At 41.0% G+C, this 24,156-nt stretch overlaps 1 protein-coding gene and 1 long non-coding RNA gene across 2 annotated transcripts in view; one reads left to right on the top strand and one right to left on the bottom strand.

Annotated features, from left to right (window-relative positions):
* LOC148147682 (uncharacterized) overlaps positions 1–24,156 on the bottom strand; it is a 59,232-nt gene that overhangs the window by 18,755 nt on the left and 16,321 nt on the right. The gene's annotated exons all lie outside the window — the stretch shown is intronic.
* rae1 (ribonucleic acid export 1) overlaps positions 1–24,156 on the top strand; it is a 41,735-nt gene that overhangs the window by 6,326 nt on the left and 11,253 nt on the right. The window contains exons 3-11 of the mRNA XM_087995020.1: positions 5,038–5,142; positions 14,060–14,152; positions 15,089–15,175; positions 16,360–16,446; positions 17,037–17,108; positions 19,486–19,593; positions 20,653–20,759; positions 20,844–20,922; positions 23,396–23,590. Coding sequence (XP_087851146.1) covers positions 5,038–5,142; positions 14,060–14,152; positions 15,089–15,175; positions 16,360–16,446; positions 17,037–17,108; positions 19,486–19,593; positions 20,653–20,759; positions 20,844–20,922; positions 23,396–23,590 — 933 coding nt within the window. The remainder of the gene's footprint in view (positions 1–5,037; positions 5,143–14,059; positions 14,153–15,088; positions 15,176–16,359; positions 16,447–17,036; positions 17,109–19,485; positions 19,594–20,652; positions 20,760–20,843; positions 20,923–23,395; positions 23,591–24,156) is intronic.

Below are 24,156 nucleotides of genomic sequence, written 5' to 3'. Positions count from 1 at the left end.
GAGCATTTGTTCTGAAACCAAGATGATATGCTTTCGCTGTCAACATCACCTGACAATGTCCCATCACAGCTTACTTGTGGTTGAAATCTTCATCTGTGTCTATGGTACATTAAATTTGACTATTCCACTGCTTTCCTGGGCAGTCTACAGTCTTTTACCTGTTACAAACTGCAGCACATCCAGAATTCTGCTGCCCAGTCAGACTAAGTCCTATTCACCCATCATCCTTCTGGTTGTTGACCAACATTGGCTTTGCACCTGTTTGAAAATTCTCATGTTGGTGGTAAATTCCTATCCATGGTCTCGCCCCTCCTTGACACTCTAATCTTTCCTAGCTTTAAAACACTCCCAGGTCTCTACATTCTTCCAATTCTGGCCAACCTCAGGTTTAATTCAGCCAACAGTGGTGACTGTGCTTTCAGCTGTCTGGGCCCCAAGATCTGGGATTATCTGCTGCTAAACCTTCCTGCTTTTCTCTCCTTTGGAGAAGCCCATTAAAACCTCTGGCTGTGATCAAGTCTTTGATCATTTGTCCTACTAGCCCTTTGTGTGGCTGTGCCCTATGCTATTTAAAAATAGGGAGTTTTGAGAAGATTTGTAGCTCAGGTTGAGGTTCTGGATATAGGTTTGCTCACTGAGCTGGAAATATAAATATACCCATTTTATAAATAAAAAGCGGGCTACACCACCAGTGCATCATCAGGAGGCTCACTGATGATGTTATCTAGTATGGTGATGCAACGTCTGAAAATCAACCTTCCAGCTCGGCGAGCAAACCTACATCCAGAACTATTTAAAAATGTTCCTGTGATGCACCTCAGGAAATTTGTAATGTTCAGATTTAAGTATAAGTTGTATGTATTTTAAATCCTTTTATAGCATATTCATGAATACACGGACACCTTTATATCTTTTGTGACAACTTTTGAGGGCATTTTCTTTCTTGTACCTGAATTATTTCACACGAGTATATGAGTTGTACAAGTGAAATTGTCTGTAAACAGAAAATGCAAGTATCTGTTCTTAAGATAAAGGATATCAAGTAAGAAAAATCTGCTCTGGAAATAGCATAAATGTGATCAAATGTTTTGTTGACCAGTGTTTGTCCAGCAGAATGATGAGGTACTTCTGAATTTTACATTGACCATTGTTGGGGAGGACATGGAAAGATATTGAACAAGGGTGTTAAAATGAATCAGAAGCAGGTCTTGTACACACCTAATCTGCATTTAGTCTCTTTAATATATAAAGATTACACAGCAAGCAGCAAATACAATGTGCTGAATTAGAAAGGGGACAGTGAGGTTGATATCTCAAATGGAAGAAATAGTTGGTGCTGATGCAGAAGCATTGTGAAGATAAATGGGCACTCATTGTATCTCTTGTGGTTGCATGAAAGATGCCAAGGAAAGGGCAGCTGGATGTGGGGAATGGAGAAAAGAAGGGGAAAGGCACTTGTTGATGGGACTGATTTGTTAGCAGATTGGCGTCTGGAGAAGAGGGAGCTGGTAGGACAGAAGGAAAAAAGTGACTTACAAACAAACATACATACATGCATGTGTGGAGGAACTGGCGTGCTAATGTGTGTAGATCTCAACTGGGGTGGGCTGGGGTTTTGAAATTTACCTTTTCAGTAACTCCTCGGAGAAGTGGAATCATCTGAATAAATGTGATAACTTTGTATGTAGGTCAATGGAAAGCATATTGTAGGAATGCAGGAGGGAAAGAAACAGTCAGAGATAAATCGCATGAATGTCAAGGATGCTGTTGATGGATGAGTGGTGAACCGGTGATTGACCATAAGAAATAGAAGCAGGGTAGGTTGTTCAACTTCGGACCTGATCTACCATTTAATAGGATAATGGCTAAACCAACATTCCTCACTTCCCTGTATTTTTCCTAGAACCATTGATTCCCTGCTGATCGAGAATCTATCTATCTCAGCCTTGAATATACACAAGAACTCTGCCTCCACAGTTCTCTGTGGCAAGAGACTCTCTATCCTCTTAGCAAATAAATTCCTTCTCATCTCAATTTTAAGTTGACGCTCCTTAATTCTCAGAGAAAGTGAGGACTGCAGATGCTGGAGATCAGAGCTGAAAAATGTGTTGCTGGAAAAGCGCAGCAGGTCAGGCAGCATCCAAGGAACAGGAGAATCAACGTTTTAGGCATAAGGGCTTATGCCTGAAACGTCGATTCTCCTGCTCCTTGGATGCTGCCTGACCTGCTGCGCTTTTCCAGCAGCACATTTTTCAGCTCCTTAATTCTAGACTGTCCAGTGAGAGAATGCATCCTCCCAGCATTTACCCTGTCAAGCCCATTAAGAATCCTAAATGTCTCAATGAAGTGATATGTGCATTGAATGCAGGGTTGGGCCGAAAAGAGCTAGTGGAGGGAACTTGTGCCTGGAGTCTGAAGTCATAGGGGAGGCCCTTAAATGAGTTTTTTGCTTCTGTATTCAGTAGAGAGAGGGACCTGGTAATAATGAGACCAGGTTAACAGGCTTGAACAAATTGATATTAAGAAATTGGATGTGTTGGAAATTCTGGGAAGCGAGGAATGATCTTTGCATCCTCCCTTGCCACTGGAGTAGTACAGATGATTGGAGGGAGGCGAATGTTGTTCCTTTATTGAAGAAAGGGAATAGGGAAATCCCTGGGAATTATGTCTGTAGTAAGAAAGGATTCTAAGAGATAGGATTTATGACTATTTGGAAGTACATAGTTTGATTAAAGATAGTCAGCATGGCTTTGTGAGGGGCAGATCATGCCTCACAAGCCTTATTGCATTCTTTGAGGATGTGACAAGAAAAGTCGACGAAGGTCGAGCAGTGGTTGCTGTGTATATGTCTTTCAGTAAGGCATTTGATAAGGTTCCCCAACGTAGGCTCATTCAGAAAGTTAGGAGGTATGGGATACAGGGACATTTGTCTGACTGGATACAGAATTGGCTGTCCGGAAGGAGACAGCGAGTGGTAGTGGATGGAAAGATTTCTGTCTGGAGGTCGGTGACCAGTGGTGTCCTGCAGGGATCTGTTCTTGGGCCTCTGCTCTTTGTAGTTTTTATAAATGACTTGGATGAGGAAGTAGAAGGGTGAGGTAGTAAGTTTGTAGATGACCTAAAGGTTGTTGGTGTTGTGGATAGTGTGGAGGGATGTTGCAGGCATCCTGACAAGACATTGACAGGATGCAGAGCTGGGCTGAGAAGCGACAGATGGAGTTCAACCTGGATAAATGTGAAGTTTTTGGAAAGTTGAATTTGAATGCTGAATACAGGGTTAAATCTTGCGATCCACGTACATAGTTCCCTCAGAGTTGCCACCCAAGTTGATAGGGTGGTTCAGAAGATGTATGGTGTTTTGGCTTTCATTAACAGAGGGATTGAGTTTAAGAGCGTGAGGTTTCTGCTGTAGCTCTGTGTAACCCTGGTCAGACCACACTTGGAATATTGTGTGCAGTTCTGGTCGCCTCATTATAAGGAAGATGTAGATACTTTAGAGAGGGTGCAGAGGAGAATTACCAGGATGCTGCCTGGATTGGAGGGCTTGTCTTGTGAAGAGAGATTGACTGAGCTCGGGCTTTTCACACTGGAGAGAAGAAGGAAGAGAGGTGACTTGGTAGGGGTGTACAAGGTAATGAGAGGCATAGAGAGAGTAGATAGATTAGATTAGATTAGATTACTTAGATTAGATTACTTACAGTGTGGAAACAGGCCCTTCGGCCCAATAAGTCCACACTGACCCTCTGAAGAGCAACCCACCCAGACCCATTCCCCTACATTTACCCCTTCACCTAACACTACGGGCAATTTAGCACGGCCAATTCACCTAACCTGCACATCTTTGGACTGTGGGAGGAAACTGGAGCACCTGGAGGAAACCCACACAGACACGGGGAGAATGTGCAAACTCCACACAGATAGCTAGAGATTTTTCCCCAGGGCAGAAGTGGCTGTCACGAGGGGATCATAATTATAAGGTGATTGGAGGAAGGTGTGGGGAGATGTCAAGAGGTAGGTTTTTTACATAGAGAGTGGAATGCACTGCCAGCGGTAGTAGTAAAGTCAGAGACATTAGGGACATTTAAGTGACTGCTGGACAAACACATGGAAGGCAGTAAATTGAGTTGTGTGTAGGTTAGGTTGATCTTAAATTAAGGTAAATGCTCAGCGCAATGTCTTGGGCCGAAGGGCCTGTACTGTGTTGGACTGTTCTATACTCCTGAAGTAGAGTAGGAGAAACAGCAGCACCAAATTCAAGATATCAGAGAGAGAAGATCTGAATAGAAATGGAGCAATGGCCGTTTCACGTGTACAGAGAATGCTGGAGAAACTCAAAGTCTGGCAGCATTTTGGAGAGAGGAACAGCATTAACATTTTGAGTCCAGTAACTTTTCAGAACTGAAATGTTACTTCTGTTTCTCTCTGCACAGATGCCGATAAACCTGTTGAGTTTCTTCAATGTTCTATTTGTTTCAAATTTCAAACATTTACAGTATTTTGCTTTTATTTGTCTGTTCCACTCTCCTGTTTTACTTGATTCTTGAGGTTAATTCTTTATGGATCCATCCAAAGTGTGATTTAATAAAGAGGTTTCTGTAAAGGTTGTCTGTAAATAATTCATGTTTTTATTTGAATGCTACATTGTTGAAATGCTACATTCAATTTTCTTATTATTTAAGAGAAAAGTGAAAGCTAGAGCAAAGAGGAGATCAGCGAGGATATAATGTTACAAATGATGCAAAGTGTAGCATTTGAAAGCTCGTTGACTTTGGAAAGAAAGATTTGTAGAGGAAATGGAACAAGTCATAATTTCAACTGCAAGTGAAGGGAGGAAAGAACGTATACTGTTTGTATACGTCGAAAATAGGAGCAGGCGTAGGCTTTTCGGCCTGCTCCAAAATAGATTGGGCTATTATAGAAAAATAGTTCCATTTGTACTAGGTCTGGTGTAAATCCTGCAGAGAAAGTCAACCAACAGTTTATTATGTCGAGTATGTTGAACAGTTGTGTTCTGATGTAACAATGTTGTTTCCACAGGATATTGAAGTGGTGTCTCCTCCTGATGACAGCATCAGCTGCTTGGAGTTTAGCCCTCCGACGTTACCAGGAAACTTTCTCATTGCTGGATCCTGGGCCAACGATGTGAGTAATTGATCTAATGGTGATGCCTTTATTTATGGTGTTCTCTGTCTTGCTGCTTTCTGCACTGCCTTTTTTTTGGTAAGCTTCTACTTCGTGTCATTGTGTGATAGCTAAGTTTTATACTCATAAGAAATAGGAACAGGATCTAACCATTTGGTCTAGTGAGCCTCTTTCACCATTTAATATAGTCAAGGATGATCTTTGGCTTCAACTCCATTTTTCTGCCTCTTTGCCATCTGCTTTGACTCCATGAGCATCCAAAAATATCTAAGCAATTGAGCATCCATCTCTGGGATAGAGAATTCCAAATGGACATTACTTTGCAGTGTGGAAACAGGCCCTTCGGCCCAACAAGTCCACAGCGACCCGCCGAAGCGCAACCCACCCATACCCCTACATTTACCCCTTACCTAACACTACGGACAATTTAGCATGGCCAATTCACCTGACCTGCACATCTTTGGACTGTGGGAGGAAACCGGAGCACCCGGAGAAAACCCACACAGACACGGGGAGAATGTGCAAACTCCACATAGTCAGTCGCCTGAGGCAGGAATTGAACCCGGGTCTCTGGTGCTGTGAGGCAGCAGTGCTAACCACTGTGCCACCGTGCTGCCCACATCCTCCTTTAAATGTCTCATAAACTCAGTGTTAAATGATCAGTCTCTTCTAGGCTTTGGAAACAACTTCTTTGCCAAGCCTGTTCAGATTCTGGTATTTTCCACAGGTCCAATTTACGTGGTCTCACATCAAATCACACTCCAGAGGTTCAGGCGTAATTCTCCATCATAACCACCAGTCTCAGACTAGTCAGCAGGTGCCCAAATTGCAAAAGCAAAGTACTGTGAATGCTGAAAATCTGATGTAAAACACAAAATAAAGTGCTGGAAGCATTCACCAAGTTAGGGCAGCATCAGTGGAGAGACAAGTAATTCATGTTTAGGATCTGTGACTTTTCATCATAACTAGAAAGTTTGAGAGAATGGGTTATAAACATATATGAAAGGGGTAAAGTGAAAGTATGAAAGGAATTCCTGTGAAATGTGGAAGGCAGGAGAGGATAAATGACAAAGGAAGGTGGAAGGCTAGAGGAGATGATATTGGCACAAATCCATAAAAAGAGAGATGACTGTAGAGGAATTATAGATGGCAATTTACTCCGTTCCTTTCTCCTTTTCCAAGCTGCCGTACTTGTTTATAATCTGCTAAATCTTTAGTTTCTCCACATTTTAGCAAAAAATCATTAACCCGAAACATTGACATTGTTCTCTCTAAAGTTGGTGTCCAATCTGCTGAGTGTTTTTCAACATCCTTTGGGTGTTTTTTTTTCAGATTTACAGAATCTGCAGTATTTTATTTTTATTTTTCTTCTTGTTTTTATCGAAGACTGAGGTGTTCTCAAAATTTCCTCAGAAACTCTTTGTCACCTTCTTGTACATATCATGAGTTTTCCCCATGTTGGAACTAAGGACACAGGAAGGAAAAAGGATGAGATACTAAAAGAAGTTAGGCAGGAATTTAAAAAGGAGGTCCTCGAGGTTAGTAATGTCTGGATTGCTCCCGGCACTACAAGCTAGTGAGGGTAGGAATAGAAGGATAGAGCAAATGGATGTGTGGCTGAGGAGCTTGTGCATGGGAGAAGGGTTCACATTTTCAGATCATTGGAATCTTTTCTGGGGTAGAAGTGACCTGTATAAGAAGGACAGATTGCACCTGAATTGACAGAGGACTAATGTACTGGCAGGGAGCTTTGCTAGAGCTGCTTGGGAGTATTTAAACTAGTAAGATGAGGGATGGGATAACGAGGTCAGTCTGAGACTGGTACAGTTGGGAAAAGGAGCAAGTTAAACAGGGCAGGAAGGAACAAAGCAGAGAATGAGGTAAATTAACCTGCATTTATTTCAATGCAAGAGGCCTAACAGGGAAGGCAGATGAACTCCAGGCATGGTTAGGAACATGGGACTGGGGTATCATAGCAATTACAGAAATGTGACTCTGGGATGGACAGGACTGAGAGCTTAATGTTCCAGGATAAAAATGCTATAGGAAGGTTAGAAAGGGGGTCAAGAGAGGAGGGCGAGTGGCATTTTTGATTAGGGATAGCATTACTGCTGTACTGAGGGAGGATATTCCTGGGACTACATCAAGGAAGTTATTTGGGTGGAGCTGAGAAATAAGAAAGGGTGATAGCCTTATTGGATTGTATTATAAACCCCCTAATAGTCAGCAGCAAATTGAAAAACAAATTTGTAAGAAGCTGGTGGTCATCTGTAAGAAAAATAAGGTGGTAATGTTAGGAGATTTTAACTTTCCAAACATAGAGTGGGACTGCCATTGTGTTAAGGGTTTAGATGGAGAGGAATTTGTTAAATCTGTACAAGAAAAGTGTCTGATTCAGTACGTGTGTGTCTCTACTTGAGAAGGTGCAAAATTAGACCTACTCTTGGGAAATAAGACAGGGCAAGTGACAGAGGTGTCGGTGGGGGAGCACTTTGGGGCCAGTGAACAAATTGTATTAGTTTTACAATAGTGATGGAAAAGGGATAGACAGGATCTAAAAGTTAAAGTACTGAATTGGAGGAAGGCCAATTTTGATGGTATTCGGCAGTGTAGAGACTATATGTTCCTGTTAGGGTGAAAGGCAAGGCTGGTAGCATGACTAGAGGAATTGAGGATTTGGTCAAGAAAAAGAAGGAAACATACATCAGCAGAGATCAAGTGAATCCTTAGAAGAGTATAAAGGCAGAAGCAGTTGAAATCAGGAGGGCAAAAAGGGACATGACATAGCTTTGGCAAATAGAGTTAAGGAGCGTCCAAAGCGATTTTATAAATACATTAAGGTCAAAAGGGTAACTAGAGAGAGAACAGGACCCCACAAAGATCAGCAAGTCGGCCTATGTGTGGAACCACAGGAGATGGTGGAGATACTAAACAAGTATTTTGCATCAGAGTTTAATGTGGAGAAGAACATGGAAGGTACAGAATGTGGGGGAAATAGTTGGTGACATCTTGAAAAATGTCCATATTACAGAGGAGGAGGTGTTTTATGTTTTAAAACACATAAAGATGGATGAATCCCCAGTACCTGATCAGGTGTACCCTAGAACTCTGTGGGAATCTAGGAAAGCCTCTTGCTGAGATATTTGGATCATAGATGGTCATAGTTGAGGTGTCGGAAGGCTAATGTGGTGCCACTATTTAAGAAAGGTGGTAAGGAAAAGCCAGGGAACTATAGACCGGTGAGCCTGATGGTGGTGGGCAAGTTGGTGGTGGGAAGGAATCCTGAGGGGCAGGATTTACACTTATTTGGAAAGGCAAGGACTGATGAGGGATAGTCAACAAGGCTTTGTGCATGGGAAATCATGTCTCAGTAATTTGATTGAGTTTTTTGAAGAAATAACAGAGGATTGATGAGGGCAGAGCGGTTGATGTGATCTATATGGACTTCAGTAAGGTGTTCGACAAGGTTCCCCATGGGAGACTGATTAGCAAGGTTAGATCTCATGGAATACAGGGAGAACTAGCCATTTGGATGCAGAACTGGCTCAAAAGTAAAAAAACAGAGGGTGGTGGTGGAGGGTTGCTTTTCAGACTGGAGGCCTGTGACCAGTGGAATGCCACAAGGATTGGTGCTTGGTTTGCTACTTTTTGTCATTTTATATAAATAATTTTGACGTGAACATAGGAGGTACAATTAGTAAATTTGCAGATGAGTTAAGGTGGCAAATGGAGTTCAATGTATGTAAGTGTGAGGTGATTCACTTTGGTAAGAGTAACAAAAAGACGGGGTACTGGGCTAATGGTCGGATACTTGGTAGTGTGGATGAGCAGAGGGATCTTGGTGTCCATGTACACAGATCTCTGAAAGTTGCCACCCAGGTAAATAGTGCGGTGAAGAAGGCATATGGCGTACTGGCTTTTATTGGTAGAGGAATTGAGTTCCGGAGCCCTGAGGACATGTTGCAGTTGTATAAGACTCTGGTGCAGCCGCATCTGGAGTATTGTGTGCAGTTTTGGTCGCCATACTATAGGAAGGATGTGGAGGCACTGGAACGGGTGCAGAGGAGGTTTACCAGAATGTTGCCTGGTATGGTAGGAAGATCGTATGAGGAAAGGCTGAGGCACTTGGGGTTGTTTTCATTGGAGAAAAGAAGGTTTAGGGGTGACTTGATAGAGGTGTACAAGATGATTAGGGGTTTAGATAGGGTTGACCATGAGAACCTTTTTCCACGTATGGAGTCAGCTATTACGAGGGGGCATAGCTTTAAATTAAGGGGTGGTAGGTATAGGACAGATGTTAGGAGTAGATTCTTTACTCAGCGAGTCGTGAGTTCATGGAATGCCCTGCCAGTAGCAGTGGTGGACTCTCCCTCTTTATGGGCATTTAAACGGGCATTGGATAGGCATATGGAGGATAGTGGGCTAGTGTAGGTTAGGTGGGCTTGGATCGGCGCAACATCGAGGGCCAAAGGGCCTGTACTGAGCTGTATTTTCTATGTTTCTATGACATCAAAATTGGAGGTGTAGTGGACAACGAAGAGGGTTACCTCCGAGTACAATGGGATCTTGATCAGATTGGCCAATGGGCCGAGGAGTGGCAGATGGAGTTTAATTTAGATAAATATGAGGTGCTGCTTTTTGGAAAGGCAAATCAGGGCAGGACTTACACATTTAATGTTAAGGAACTGCGGTGTGTTGCTGAAGAAAGAGACCTTGGAGTGCAGGTTCATAGCTCCTTGAAAGTGGAGTCTCAGGTAAGTGAAGAAAGCTTTAGTCTTCACTTACCTGAGTGAAGAAAGTGAAGTATGCTTTAGTATTTTGGTAGGAGTGTTCAGCATAGGTGTTGGGAGGTCATGTTGTGGCTGTACAGGACATTGTTTAGGCCACTTTTGGAATGTTGTGTGCAATTCTGGTCTACTTCCTAAAGGAACGATGTTGTGAAAATTGAAAGGGTTCAGAAAAGTTTTACAAGGATGTTGCCAGGGTTGAAATGTTTGAGCCAAAGGGAGAGGCTGAATAGCCTGGGGCTATCTTCCCTGGAACATTGGAGGCTGAGGGGAGACCTTCTAGAAGTTTATAAAATCATGAGGGGCATGGATAGAGTAAATAGACAAGGTCTGTTCCCTAGGTTGGGGGAGTGCAAAACTAGAGGGAATAGGGTTAGGGTGAGAAGGCAAGGATTTAAAAGGGACCTAAGGGGCAGCTTTGTCATGCAAAGGGTGGTGCGTGCATGGAATGATCTGCCAGAAGAAGCAAGGGAGGCTGGTACAATTACAACATTTTAAAAGGATACATGAATAGCAAGGGTTTAGAGGGATGTGGTCCAAATGCTGGAAAGTGGGGCTAGATTAATTTAGGATATCTGGTCGGCATAAACGGGTTGGACCAAAGGGTCTGTTTACGTGCTGAGGTCGCTATGACTCTATATAATGGTGATTACAGAGACATTGCTGCAGGGTGGAGAAGGAGGAAAATTAAACATCCAGACATTCCGGGGTATTAATTATTTAGGAAGGACAGGCAAGAAAGGAGGGGTGGTGGGGTGGTGATGCTACTAAAGGACTAAAAGCAATGCAATAGTGACAAAAGAAATGATTGGGAATCTGATTGGGTGGAGATATGAAACAGCAAGGTACACACATTAGGGGTGATCTCTTGGGCCCCAAATAGTAGTGAAGATGGAGGCATTAAACAAGACATCAGTTATGCATGCAATAAAGGTACAACTGTAACCGTGGAAGATTTTTATTTTCGTACATTTTGGACAAACCAAATTAGAATGATATTGTGGAGGAGGATTTCCCAGCATTTGTACTTGATGGGTTTTTATAATACCAACATAGTTGAGGAACCAACCAGAAAACAAGTTATCTTAGACAAGATATTCTTCTAGACGACTTCAGTCAGGTGAAGACTGTGATAGTTGAATGTCATACTCGGGTCCTGAATCTGAATAAAGGGAAACACTAGAGTATGACGCACAAATTGACAGGATAGATTAGAGGATCTTAGCGAAAGGGTTGATAGTGGACAATGTCTAATATTTAAAGAATTTGTGCATGATTATAATAATTGTTCATTCCTGTCTGGCGCAAAAATAATATAGGAAAAGTGGGTTATAAGGCAAATAATGGGTAGTGTTAGATTCAGAGAGAAGACTTATAAAATTGCCTGAAAATGCAGCAAAGCTGAGGATCAGAAGCATTTTAGAATTTAGCAAAAGAGAACAAAAAGTTTGACCAAGAGGGAGAAAATAGAATACAAAGGTAAAATTGTAGGGAGCCTTAAAACATATCATAACAGTGTCTATAAATATGTGAAGAGAACAAGATTAATAAAGACAAATGTAGGTCCCTTATAGTCAGAATCCAAGGCATTTATAATGGGAAACAAAGAAACAGTAGAAGAACTGAAAATGTACTTTTGGTGCTGTCTTCACAAAAGATGGCACACATAACCTACCAGAAATATTAAGGAGCCAAGAGTCCACTAAGGGGATGAAATTGAAGGGAGTTATAATTAATAAGAAACAGTACTTGGGATATTAATGAGGTTAAAGGCTGACATATCGTCAGGGCTTGATAATCTACTTCCCAGAATACTGAAGGAAGTACCCCTGGAAATATTGGATGAATTGATGACCATCTCCCAAACTCCATACTGTTGAGCAGTTGCTACAGATTAGAAAGTGGCAAATATAACCCACTTTTTAAAAAGACAGAATAGGAAACCAGTTAGCCTAACATCAGTCCTGAGGAAAATGATAAAGTCTACTATAAAAAAACGTGATAAGAGAACTCTTAAACAAAACCAGCATGGGTAATGAAAGGCATATCATGCCTAACAAATCTACTGGATTTTATTTTGGAGGATGTAACTCATAGAATAGTTAAGGGAGAACCAGTGGGTATGGTGTATTTGGGTTTTCAGAAAGCTTTTGATAAGGTCCTACATAACAGGTTAGTTGAAAATCGGTTGACAAACAGGAACCAGTGAGAATAAATGTTTTTTTCTCCCCCACATGGCAAGCAATGACTAGTGGTGTACCCCAAGTATCAATACTTGGACACCAGCTATTCACAGTATATGTAAATGGCCTGGATGTGGGAACCAAATGCAACATTTCCAAGCTTGCTGACAGCACAAAACTGGATGGGATTGTGAGGAGGATGCAAGGAGCGTTTAGGGTGATTTAGACAAATCGAGTGTGCAGGTGCAGTACAGTGTGGCTAAATGTGAAGTTACACACTTTAGTATGGAAAACAGAAAGGAATAGTATTATTTATAGGATGGCATATTGGGAAATGTGCATGTACGAACGGATCTGGGTGTCCTTGTACACTGGTCAATGAAAGTAATGGGCAGTTAGAAGGGTAAATGTTGTACAGAGGAATCTTGATTATCGGAATATCAATTACCTGAATTTCGGATTATCCAAAGGAGATCTCAAGGTCCCGCAAAAACATGAAACATAACCTCAAAGAGGTAAGTGAATTCGTTTTACCTGTACTGAAGAACGTGTGAAAACGCTGGCAAAAACAAAGAAACACAAGCAGCTCAAGCAACAGTGACTAGATATTTTTAGGTAAAGTTTAGTTACACAGCCCTTTGCAAAAGTAAATGTTTTACAGTAATCCTGTCACTTTACCGGGCCGTGAATGAAAAGAAAATTTGACCAAGAAAGTAAACGTGTGCGAGGTGGTTCTGTCACAGAAGTTCACAGAAACTGACAAATGCTCTTGCGATCATAGAAGCAGTTGGGGACCTTGTTTAATGGTGGGATTTAGTATACAATATTTATGTGATGTTAAGTCCTTCTCGGTTTCACCTGTAATTTGCAGAATGCAAAGATTAGTTTGTTTAAATAGCATACTCATTAAAATTAAAGATTTAAATAAATTCTCCAGTAGAGTACAGCATTAGATCAATGTGGCTTCCCTTGTTTAAGGTATAGTTGATTATCCGAATGATCAATTATCCGAACAAAATAGTGCCCACCCATCTCGTTTGGATAATCGAGGTTCCTCTGTACAGGCGTTCATTGTAAGAGGATTTGAGTTTGGAAGTAGAAAGTCTTGCAGGGCCTTGGTGAGACCGCACCTGGAATATTGGGTACAGTTTTGTTCGCCCTACCTACGAAAAGATATACTTACCATGGAGGGAGTGCAGCAAAGTTTCATTTGGCTGCTACCGGGAATACCAGGGCTGTCATATGAGGAGAGATTGGTTCAATTCGGTCTGTATTTACTCAAGTTCAGAATCATGACAGGGGATCTGATTGAAATTTGTAACATTCCAACAAGACTGGACATACTAGATATAGGGAGGATGTTTCCCCTGGTGGGGGAGTCTATGACCGGGGACACAGTCTCGGGACACTAGGTAAACCATTTAGGACTGAGATCTATAAAGATTTCTTCACTCAAAGCATAGTGAACCTGTGGAATTTTATACCACAGAAGACTTGGAGACAAGTCACTGAATATATTCAAGAAAGACTTTGAAGGCAAGGGGAGAAAGCGGTAATATTATGGTAGAGGATCAGCCAAGATCATATCAGATTGCAGAGTAGGCTCAGAAGTCTAAATGGCCTACTTCTGCTCTGGTTTTCTATGTTGGGCAGGTTACTTGGTGTAGGTCCATGGTGTCCATTTGACATGGTGGGTAAGGGTTTATGTTAGTTCATTGGCCATGCTTGTTGCAACAAATGTTTTCATCTTCACTTCCCTCACATTGTGCTCAGAGAGATTTTCAGTCATTAGTTGCTCACTTGTGCACTTGCGTTCTTTCATCTAAATTTCTGAATTGTTTTGGTTTTCTGTCTGTGTGAATGATACTGTTAGTCGAATTGTTAGTTCATTATTACTACTTTTCGAATTGTGCGGTGTTGTAGAAACTTTTATTTTTATTTTTGAAGGTACGTTGCTGGGAGATTCAGGACAGTGGACAGACCGTTCCAAAGGCCCAGCAGATGCATACAGGTCCAGTGTTGGATGTCTGTTGGAGTGATGTAGGTCGATTAAATATTTAGTGTTGCAAATACATTTTGTTCTGTTCTGTTTTTATCAAAATATCCAGTCATGAAAGTAGGAAATTTGATATACTCATCTTTCTAGATTCTTAGGGCAAGGAATACAGAATCCGGTAAAAGAATTGCGGTATGAATTGATATTCGGAAATTGTAGTTATTCAAACAGGACTTGAATGGTACTTCACACTGGAATGGGCTACATTCTCTCCCTGGTTCTTTTTGTTACTTTGGTTTCTCAAATGAGGAAGAAGGTTTTCACCCAGATGGTGGTGGTAATCTGCTTGTAAGAGTGGTGGAGGCAGAGATCCTCAACATTGAAGCAGTATGTCAGTGTGCACTTGCAATGCCAAGGCATACAATGCTATGGGCTAGGTCTGCAAAATTAACTTAGAATAGTCAGGTGGTTGTTTTTGACCAGCATGATGTGATGGGCCGAAAGACTTCTCAGGCAGCGTTCTGCTAACTCTTTTCATGACCTTACCTACTGGCACTGCTATCTTTAAAAGGCAGGCTGACATTTGTTCTCCACATGTCGCCCCTGTGAAAAGAGAAGGTGGGCCCCTGTGAAAAGAGAAGGTGGGAGCTACAGTATATAAAGCTAAAGTACACCTCAGTATTAGTGTGGAATTTCAGGATTTTGACTGAACAGCAGTGAAGATGATCGCACTCTCATTGGCCAGCAAGCCTTAAGAAATAGCGCTAACTTGTCACAGAAGGAGCTTTTGAACATGATACACAAGAATAAAATGTACCAAAATAGCTTTAATGGAGGTTAATATGTACAATGATTAGGAGGGTTTATTAAAATTGCACCATGATATGCTTTCATGTCATACAGTGTGTATGGAGTGTTCACATTGACTGTGTGAGACTGCATTTAACTTTGTGCAGTAATATATCTTTGTATCCTTAAAGGATGGGAGCAAAGTGATCACAGCATCATGTGATAAAACTGCAAAGATGTGGGATCTCAACAGCAACCAGGCAATACAGATTGCACAAGTAAGTAGGAACGATGGTACTTCTGAGTGGAAACTCTGGACAAAAGACGAATGAAATGGGCCCTTTTGTCACTTTTAGATTGTAGATTTTGTTGTATTCCTTTCAAAATCATAAAAGTCCGCAAGCATGATTGACTACTAAACTGGTAATCAGCCTTGATGTAGACTGTGCATGTTGTCAATTTGCACATGTAGTACCAAACAATATTGGGGACCAACGGTAGCTGTAGAATGGCATCACACAGACTGATGTTCACAATTTGCCACTGGCAATTTCCAGTGGGCTCGGATGATTTATGAAGTATAAATTACATATTGAGTTTAGAAGACTGTGGGATGATATGATCATGTTATTTAAATGATAATAGAATTGGTATAAAACAACTGTTTTGGTGGGGAACCTAGCACAAAAGGGCACATCTGTAAGGTGAGGTCCAGACCATTCAGGAGTGAAATGAGGAAGCATTAATTCACACACATGATCATAGAATTCTGGAACATTATTCCAAAAGAGTGAATTTAAAGTTTTGAGATTATAATTGTTCTGAAGAAAAGAGATACTTAACTTGAAATGTTCATTCTTGTTTCTTAGTCCACAGCTACAGCCAAAATACTTACAGTGCTTCAGGTCTGGCAGTATCTGTGGAGAGGAAGTAGAGTTAACATTTCAGGTTCAGTGACTCTTCTTTAGAAGTCTGCATATGGGTCACTGGACCTGAAATGTAAACGATGCTGCCAGACCTGCTGCGTTTTTCCTGCAATTTCTGTTTTTACTTCAGATTTCCAGCATCCATAGTTCTTTGCACCTCTTTGTGTTTACCGCAGCATCTGCTATATTTTGCTTTTATTTTGTTGATGGATTTCTGTTAGTCAAAGGATTTGGATCAGAGGTGGTTAAATGGAGTTGACATAATCTAGTTGAGGAACTGGATGACCTCATACTGTACATCAATACAACTCCTGGGAAAACCAGCACCTTCTCTAACAGTTGGAGTTTTCTGTAACAAAACGTCAGTCTTCCAAACATGACCTTTTTTGTTTGGAGCCTGGTGGAATTAAAATGTGATTTGTTATTTTTCACAAGAGAAGGGGCAAAAAATAGGCTGCATAGTATAAAGAAAAATCCTAAATGTTTGAGTCCTCTAAGTAGTACAGCACTAGTAATAATATCCACTTGAACCACAGCACGATGCTCCCATTAAAACCGTCCACTGGATCAAAGCACCTAACTACAGTTGTGTAATGACTGGAAGCTGGGACAAGACGTTGAAGGTATGAACGCAGTATTTGTGTTGATATTAAGCTTGTAAGTGTCATTCGTTCCGTTATACAGCAGCACAGGCTTTGTGCAAAACGTTATCCATGAGATGGAACTGTCACTGCCAAGTTGCCTTTGAGAAGGTGGTGATGAGCTGTGTTTTTGAGTTGCTACAATCAATGCTGTGAAATCACTCTTAATGAGGGAATTCCAGAATTTTGACATAGCAACAATGAAGGAACAGCAATAAGCTGGGTTGTTATGTGACATGGAGGAACTTCAAAGCAATGCTGTTTCCATCCAGCTACTGTCCCTATATAACACAGCAGCCTGCAAGTATTGTAGGTAGGCTTCTTCTGTTTTTCAATTTTAGCAGTAACTGAGGAGCAGGTGCAGTGGTACTAAAGACAGTTGTAGAAACTTCAACCATGAGACCTTGCCTGAAATTGGCCAACTCAACACCTAGGGAAAAACTAGAAAAGTATTTATCTGATACATGTTTAAGGAACAGGCTACAATGTTAAATTGATTTTGAGCTTATGTCTTTAGGTAGTGAACAGTGCATAGTGGAGCAAGGATGTTAATTGCCGCTCTTGTATTTCAGTTCTGGGACACGCGTTCTCCAAATCCCATGCTGACGTTGCAGCTGCCGGAGAGATGTTACTGTGCTGATGTGGTAAGTAGTTGCATTGCAACAATGCCTATATATGTTCTTGTTAGAATTGCCATGTGAGATCGCTGGTGGTCCATGAAGCAAATGTGAGTGCCACTCACTAACCCTGACTTTACAAATTAATAATAAATTATTTAACCCAGGATAATAGACTGAAGAGGAACAAACTATCGGTGAACCATTGTTTATGTTATATCTTCATAATCTTGCCCTGTGAACCATGTAAAGTAGTGCAAAATACATCGGTTGATTGATTTGCCGACTATGACTCAAACATGCTTTCCCCAGCCCTAACCCATCTTTATAACAGCTGGTAGAATGGAGCATCCAATTTAATGGCTGTGTGTATGGAATCACACCTTGTAAGGTGATGCTGGGGGCAACAAACCCTTCTGAACAGCCCACTGAATGACACCCCAGAATTCAATTGGACTGAAGTTCAGAGTTTGCATTTTCTAACTCCGAGACAAAAATGCTACCATATGCCAACTGGTTAACTCTGAAACTGCACATTGTATCTGATTACCTTTGTGTTCAGGAGCACGAATTTAAACTATATGGGGGGGCAGGGGGGAAAGACTGGAAAATTCCTAATGTTGTCCCCTTGTTTAAGAAGGGTAGCAGGAATAATTCAGGTAATTATAGACCGGTGAGCTTGGTGCCAGTGGTAGGGAAGCTGCTGGAGAAGATACTGATGGATAGGATCTATTCCCATTTGGAAGAAAATGGGCTCATCAGTGATAGGCAACATGGTTTTCTGAAGGCAAGGTCATGTCTTGCAAACTTAATAGAATTCTTTGAGGAAGTGACAAAGTTGATTGATGAAGGAAGCGCTGTAGATGTCATTTACATGGACTTCTGTAAGGCATTTGATAAGGTTCCCCATGGTAGGCTGATGGAGAAAGTGAAGTCGCATGGGGTCCAGGGTGTACTAGCTAGATGGATAGAGAACTGGCTGGGCAACAGAAGACAGAATAGTGGTGGGAGGGAGTTTCTCAAAATGGAGAACTGTGACCAGTGGTGTTCCACAGGGATCTGTGCTGGGACCACTGTTGTTTGTGATATACATAAATGATCTGGAGGAAGGTATAGTTGGTCTGATTAGCAAGTTTGCAGATGACACTAAGATTGGTGGAGTAGCAGATAATGAAGGGGACTGTCCGAAAATGCAGCAGAATAGAGATAGATTGGAGAGTTGGGCAGAGAAATGGCAGATAGAGTTCAATCAAGGCAAATGTGAGCTGATGCATTTTGGAAGATCCAACTCAAGAGTGAAATGTACAGTAAATGGAAAAGTCCTGGGGAAAATTGACGTACAGAGAGATCTGGGTGTTCAGGTCCATTGTTCCCTGAAGGTCAATAGAGTGGTCAAGAAAGCATGCTTTCCTTCATTGGTCGGGGTATTGAGTACAAGAGCTAGCACTCATGTTGCAGTTATATTGGACTTTGGTTCGACCACATTTGGAATACTGTGTACAGCTCTGGTCACCACATTACCAAAAAGATGTGGATGCTTTGGAGAGGGTGTAGAGGAGGTTCACCAGGATGTTGCCTGATATGGAAGGTGCTAGCTATGAAGAGAGATTGAGTAGATTAAGATTATTTTCATTAGAAAGTCAGAGGTTGAGGGGGGAACCTGATTAAGATCTACAAAATCATGGGCGGTTTAGACAGGGTGGATAGCAAGAAGCGTTTTCCCAGAGTGGGGGACTCAATTACTAGGGGTCACAAGTTCAAGGTGAGAGGGGAAAGCTTTAGTGGAGATATGTGTGAAAGTTCTTTACGCAGAGGATGGTGGGTGCTGGAACGCGTTGCCAATGGACGTGGTAGAGGCGGGCACAATAGAGTAATTTAAGATGTACCTAGTCAGAATAGGCAGGAAACAAAGGGATACGGACCCTTAGAAAATAGGCGACAGGTTTAGATGGAGGATCTGGATTGGCGCAGGCTTAGATAATTTCCTTTGTTCTTTGAAGGGGCATATCTTTGCTTCTGCACCATACTGACTGCAGACTAATTGTTAAGTAATTAATTAAATTAATGAATTAATTAAACTAATTAGTTAATTCCAGACATTCTTTCTTAAGTAGTAGTGTTTGGAAGCTAACACAATAAGGTTCTTTTTACAAAGCTCTTTACTCATAATATGCACCTTTAACAATGAGGTGGAGCAATGAAAATTTGTATTCATAGTTAATAAATTATGAAAATATTTCAAGAAATTTGAGATTAATACATTTTTATGCAGTAACTAACTGCAGATCTCTTGTATTAAAATATATTACACCAAGGTGCTGTTAGAATGCTTTGTTGTGTTATTCAAGTAAATGGTCATACAAGATTCCTTACTTTCGCCATCACTCTCTCTTTTAAATTACAGTTGTATCCAATGGCTGTGGTCGCCACTGCAGAGAGAGGCCTGATAGTTTATCAGCTCGAGAACCAGCCTTCAGAATTCAAAAGGATAGACTCTCCTCTCAAGCATCAGGTACATTGCCAGCTGCAGCTGCCTGCAGGATAAAGGGAACCATTCCAACAGCAGGAAATGTGCCTTCCTATGATTAATATAAACTGCTGCGCAGGTCCATATATGCCCAATGTGCCTGCTCCTCTTTATTATTTGGAATTTCGGGTTTCTTGATGCATTTCTTACTATTTCCCCATGTTTATTTTTAGCTGTTCACTGTTTCCAGTCAACCTGAACTTTTACCTGTAAAATTTGTCCCTTTTTTAAAAAAAGAGAGGCAATTCAGTTGGAGTATTTGCCACATGGCTGACTCTCTTGGATGTCTTCTGTAAGTGCATCTTATGTATTACAATATAAATCCATCTCTAGGGAATAAATCAACACCAACCCTACATCGATGGTATTTGATTATCAAATCATTTACTAAACTGAGCCATCTTTATCTGTGAGCTTGGATAGTAAAACTTAACAGAGAATGTGACTCTGGGGAATCTGCTCCTAAATTGCAGACTGTTTACTGGAAAGGGATCAGGAATTGGTTATACTTCCATTCCCTTTCTTGAAGCTTTTATGGTTGGTCATCATTACCCACCAGTGCAGGAAAAGCCAATTCGGCCAAAAGATTTGTGCTAAATCTCCAAATTGCCATGAAAATAATTGGATTATTTATTTCTAAATCTCTCTCACTGTCGTCTGTTCCCAACCCAAGGTTTCCTCAATAGTCCTTACTAACACCATTACTTCGACCCTCCAGAAGCGCAAATAGACTCCTGAGAACGGTCATTCCCAACCCCACCCCCGTTTTTCTCCCAAGTGTCTAATTTTCCTTCCTTGGAAATGTATTTTATCTAATTATCAGGTGAAAATTTGGAACACTCTGTCTAATAGTGCTTTAGAAGTAACTTTACTACAGGAACGACAGGGTTCAGGTGGTACAGTGAGGAATGGTCAATAAACAGACCCTGCCACTCCTCCCTGTCTCAACGAATGAAATAAATGTGGCTAGTGGTAGGTATGTAAACTATTGGATTCATATTGTAAAGCTCATATTCTCAACGTTTTTCAAACCATCTTTCTCAGCACCGCTGTGTTGCCATCTTCAAAGATAAACAGAACAAGCCAACAGGATTTGCTCTTGGAAGTATTGAGGGGCGAGTGGCCATTCATTATATAAACCCTCCCAACCCGTAAGTATTCTTAGTTTTTGGCCACTTATGTTTGTTTAATGTGATGCTCTAACAAACTGCTTAATAATATTTTGTTTTAAATAGTGCAAAAGACAACTTCACTTTCAAATGTCACCGATCTAATGGAACAACCAATACATCTGGGCCTCAGGATATTTATGCTGTGAGTATTGAAACACATCTTTTCAGGCACATTTATCTTGCAGAGCACTAATTCACCTGATCAGCTGTGGCGCTGTGGGTAGAAGGAAATTGATTTGGCTAATGGTAAAATGTGACATTTAGTCTGGCCATGTTAGCAATATAATTGTTAATTACACACCTAATTATCTACTATCCTTTTCTATGGATTTATAGCCAAGTCAGGAGATCGGGAGTTGGCCCTGAAAAAAAAACTCAAGCACTTAAATACCAGTATGTGCAACCTGATTTCACACAACAGATTTCAGCACAAAGTGGTCATCGGGTGCATCATTGCTTGTGGTAGCTCCACACCAGATCTCAGGTCAATGACTGTTCATCAAAATGTGGAAACAGTTAGAAGTGGAACACATTTTAAGCAAGTACAGAATCAAAGGAATAAGAAGGGGGAAGGTCTGCAATAGGATAGAAGGTTGGAGAGCTTAAATGACGAATGGGATAATGATGTAAAACGAATGGGTATGGAAATAAATCCGAATCAAGGTATTTCCAGAGGAGGTGTATATTCAAATAGCCAAATCATTACGAGCACTGGCTCTCCGATAAAAATTGGAACAATGGAGAGGATCTGGAACTGAACTTAGAAGTCTGTAAAGGTCATAAAGGAAAGGGGATGTACTGTTCCTTGAATCACTGTTCAGATTCATTGGAACTATGTAAGAGGCCAAGGACAGAGGTGAGAGTGATGGAGAAAATTAAAATGGTAAGCTCTGCCTTTACTGTCATCACCAATCACATATTCTCTTTCCCTCCTTTCGGCATTTTGAAGGAATCTTTCCCTCTGTAACACTTTTTTGTCCACGCTTCAACTTCACCCAACAGCCTTACCCTTTCCACAGCACTGTCCTGTGTAAGCATAGGATCGCAATATCTGCCCTTTAGCCTGTTCCATCCCAACTGTTCCTGGGCCCCAAATGCTACGTCAGGTGGAAAGAAAAATTCCTCCCAGCATGGTACATTCTTGTTTGTTGCTCACAATCTAGTTTCCTCTGCATTGAGAGACCAAACGAAAGTTTAGTGCTAGCTTTGTGAAGATCTCCATGTTCCACTACTGATCAGTGTAAGCCGTAGGAACGTTGTACCTTATTCTTTTGATTAGTAATGTTACAAGCTGCTAGACTCAACATTGGGTTCAATGATTTCAGGTAACCATTGCTCCCAATTTTTTGAGAGGACAGTAGCTGTGAATCATGATCTAGAATTATCACCTCATCTACACCCACTTCTTGTTTTATGTCCTGTGTCATCCTGTTTTGCCTTACATGATCATCACTTTGTCGTGTAATCTCTTCAGCTTCCTCCCTCTCCGCTCTCACCAATCCCCTGTACTTTTCTTGCATCTGTTCTTGTGGAAGCCAGTTACATTTCTAACATTTTCTCACTTATATGAAAGGTCATCAATCTGAAATGTTAACCCTGTTTTTCTCCTCATAAATGCTGTCTGACCTGCTGAGTATTACTAACATTTTTATTTCTACTTTCCAGATTCCTCAATATTTTGCTTTTTTTAATAGATTTGGTTGAGCTTGGGTTAATTACTTACAGGATTTTCCTTTTGGGTCTTATGACTGAATAATTGTTTGTTGAGTTTAAGAGCTGAAAATGTGTTGCTGGAAAAGCTCAGCAGGTCAGGCAGCATCCAAGGACCAGGAGAATCGACGTTTTGGGCATGAGCCCTTCTTCAGGAATGTTGAGTTTAAGACCCAAGGATGAATAATTTCTGTATGTTAATATAGTGTACAGAACATGAGACATGGTGGTGCTGATCTGATGCTGTAACTGACTCAACAATTTAACCATACACTATACTGACAGGTTTGTAAGAGATGCATATACGTTTGCATACTGCTCCATAGTCACTGCTCAGAGAGAACACGAGCCGGCAGTGTAACCCAGGGTTGCAGGCCCAATTTAGCGTTCTAAAAACAATGTTATCCACTAGGAATGTGCCAATGTAAATCTGTGGCCACCAAAGCACAAATTTTAGTCAAAAATGTTTTATACATTCAGCACAGGTAAGCAAACTTCACGCATCTGGTTATTTAATAAATTTCTGTCCACATTCAGTAACCAAGAGCTTATAGCATTATAATGATAAAAATTCTGTCTTTTGTCTTACATTTTACAAACAAGATTGAAGTACAGAAGGGCAATACCGGACATGTCCCAGTTTGTGTTTGTACAGTGATTGTGTCTATTACTTTTCATTTCTGATTTAGTAAATAAAAATTAGATGCATATGCCTAACATTTTGATTAACATTGCTGCAAAGTACTGGCTTAAGATCCACATTCGCCTTTAGTTTATTGTAGAAGCTGTTCACATTCAAGAATGAAATCTGAGTGCTGAGCTTTGAGCAATGATTTATTAAAAAATGTGCTGCCCACTTCTCCAACATGTCATTTAAAAAGCTTCTCCATTTCCACTTCTCCCAGGTGAATGGAATTGCATTCCATCCTCTCCATGGCACCCTGGCCACTGTAGGATCTGACGGCAGGTTCAGTTTTTGGGACAAAGATGCTCGCACTAAGCTGAAAACCTCAGAACAGCTTGACCAGCAAATAGCTGCCTGCTGCTTCAATAATAATGGAAACATTTTTGCATATTCATCAAGTTATGACTGGTCAAAGGTAAGTACAAGTATCCTGCTCTCTGCGTAGATATCTGAGTAATGGTCATAAATAAAGACGATGCAACTTCTGATCATGCAATGAGTAAGCCTTTAGTTTACTTGGGACAGCTTTGGCAAGAGCAGGTTCAAGGAAGGAGTGTTCTCCCCATCACCTATAAAAAGATCTAGCTCAGTTAAGAGGCTTTCTTACTGCTATAGTAGTATCTGGGGATGCTCTTTTATAGCTGTGAAAGAGCTGGCTGCAGTAGTGGGTGCTCTTTTAATAAGGTCTATTTTCTATAGGGAACATTCTCCTGCAGTTTATTGCCAAATTCATTTTAAATTGATCAATCAATCAATCCACCACTGTAATACTTAGTAGAAATATAGTTTTGTTCTCTGCCAGTTTGTCCCCAGCTCCACTTTTATTGAAGTTTTTTTGTTGTGATTAAATTCCATAGCTATTGTGCAGACTGAAACATGCAAGCTATAGGTTTCAGTGTTAGCAAGTTATATGGCTGTGGTTGGGAGCAGCTCAGAAACTACACTGGTCTCATCTGATTCCCAAACACAGAAGTTGCTGAA

The sequence above is a fragment of the Chiloscyllium plagiosum genome, unplaced genomic scaffold (assembly GCF_037043375.1).
Source record: "Chiloscyllium plagiosum isolate Xiang-an unplaced genomic scaffold, Cpla_swu_hap1 HiC_scaffold_15, whole genome shotgun sequence".
Taxonomy (NCBI): Eukaryota; Metazoa; Chordata; class Chondrichthyes; order Orectolobiformes; family Hemiscylliidae; genus Chiloscyllium; species Chiloscyllium plagiosum.
Note: the sequence above shows the minus strand (reverse complement) of the source record. Positions and strands in the feature narration are given on the sequence as shown.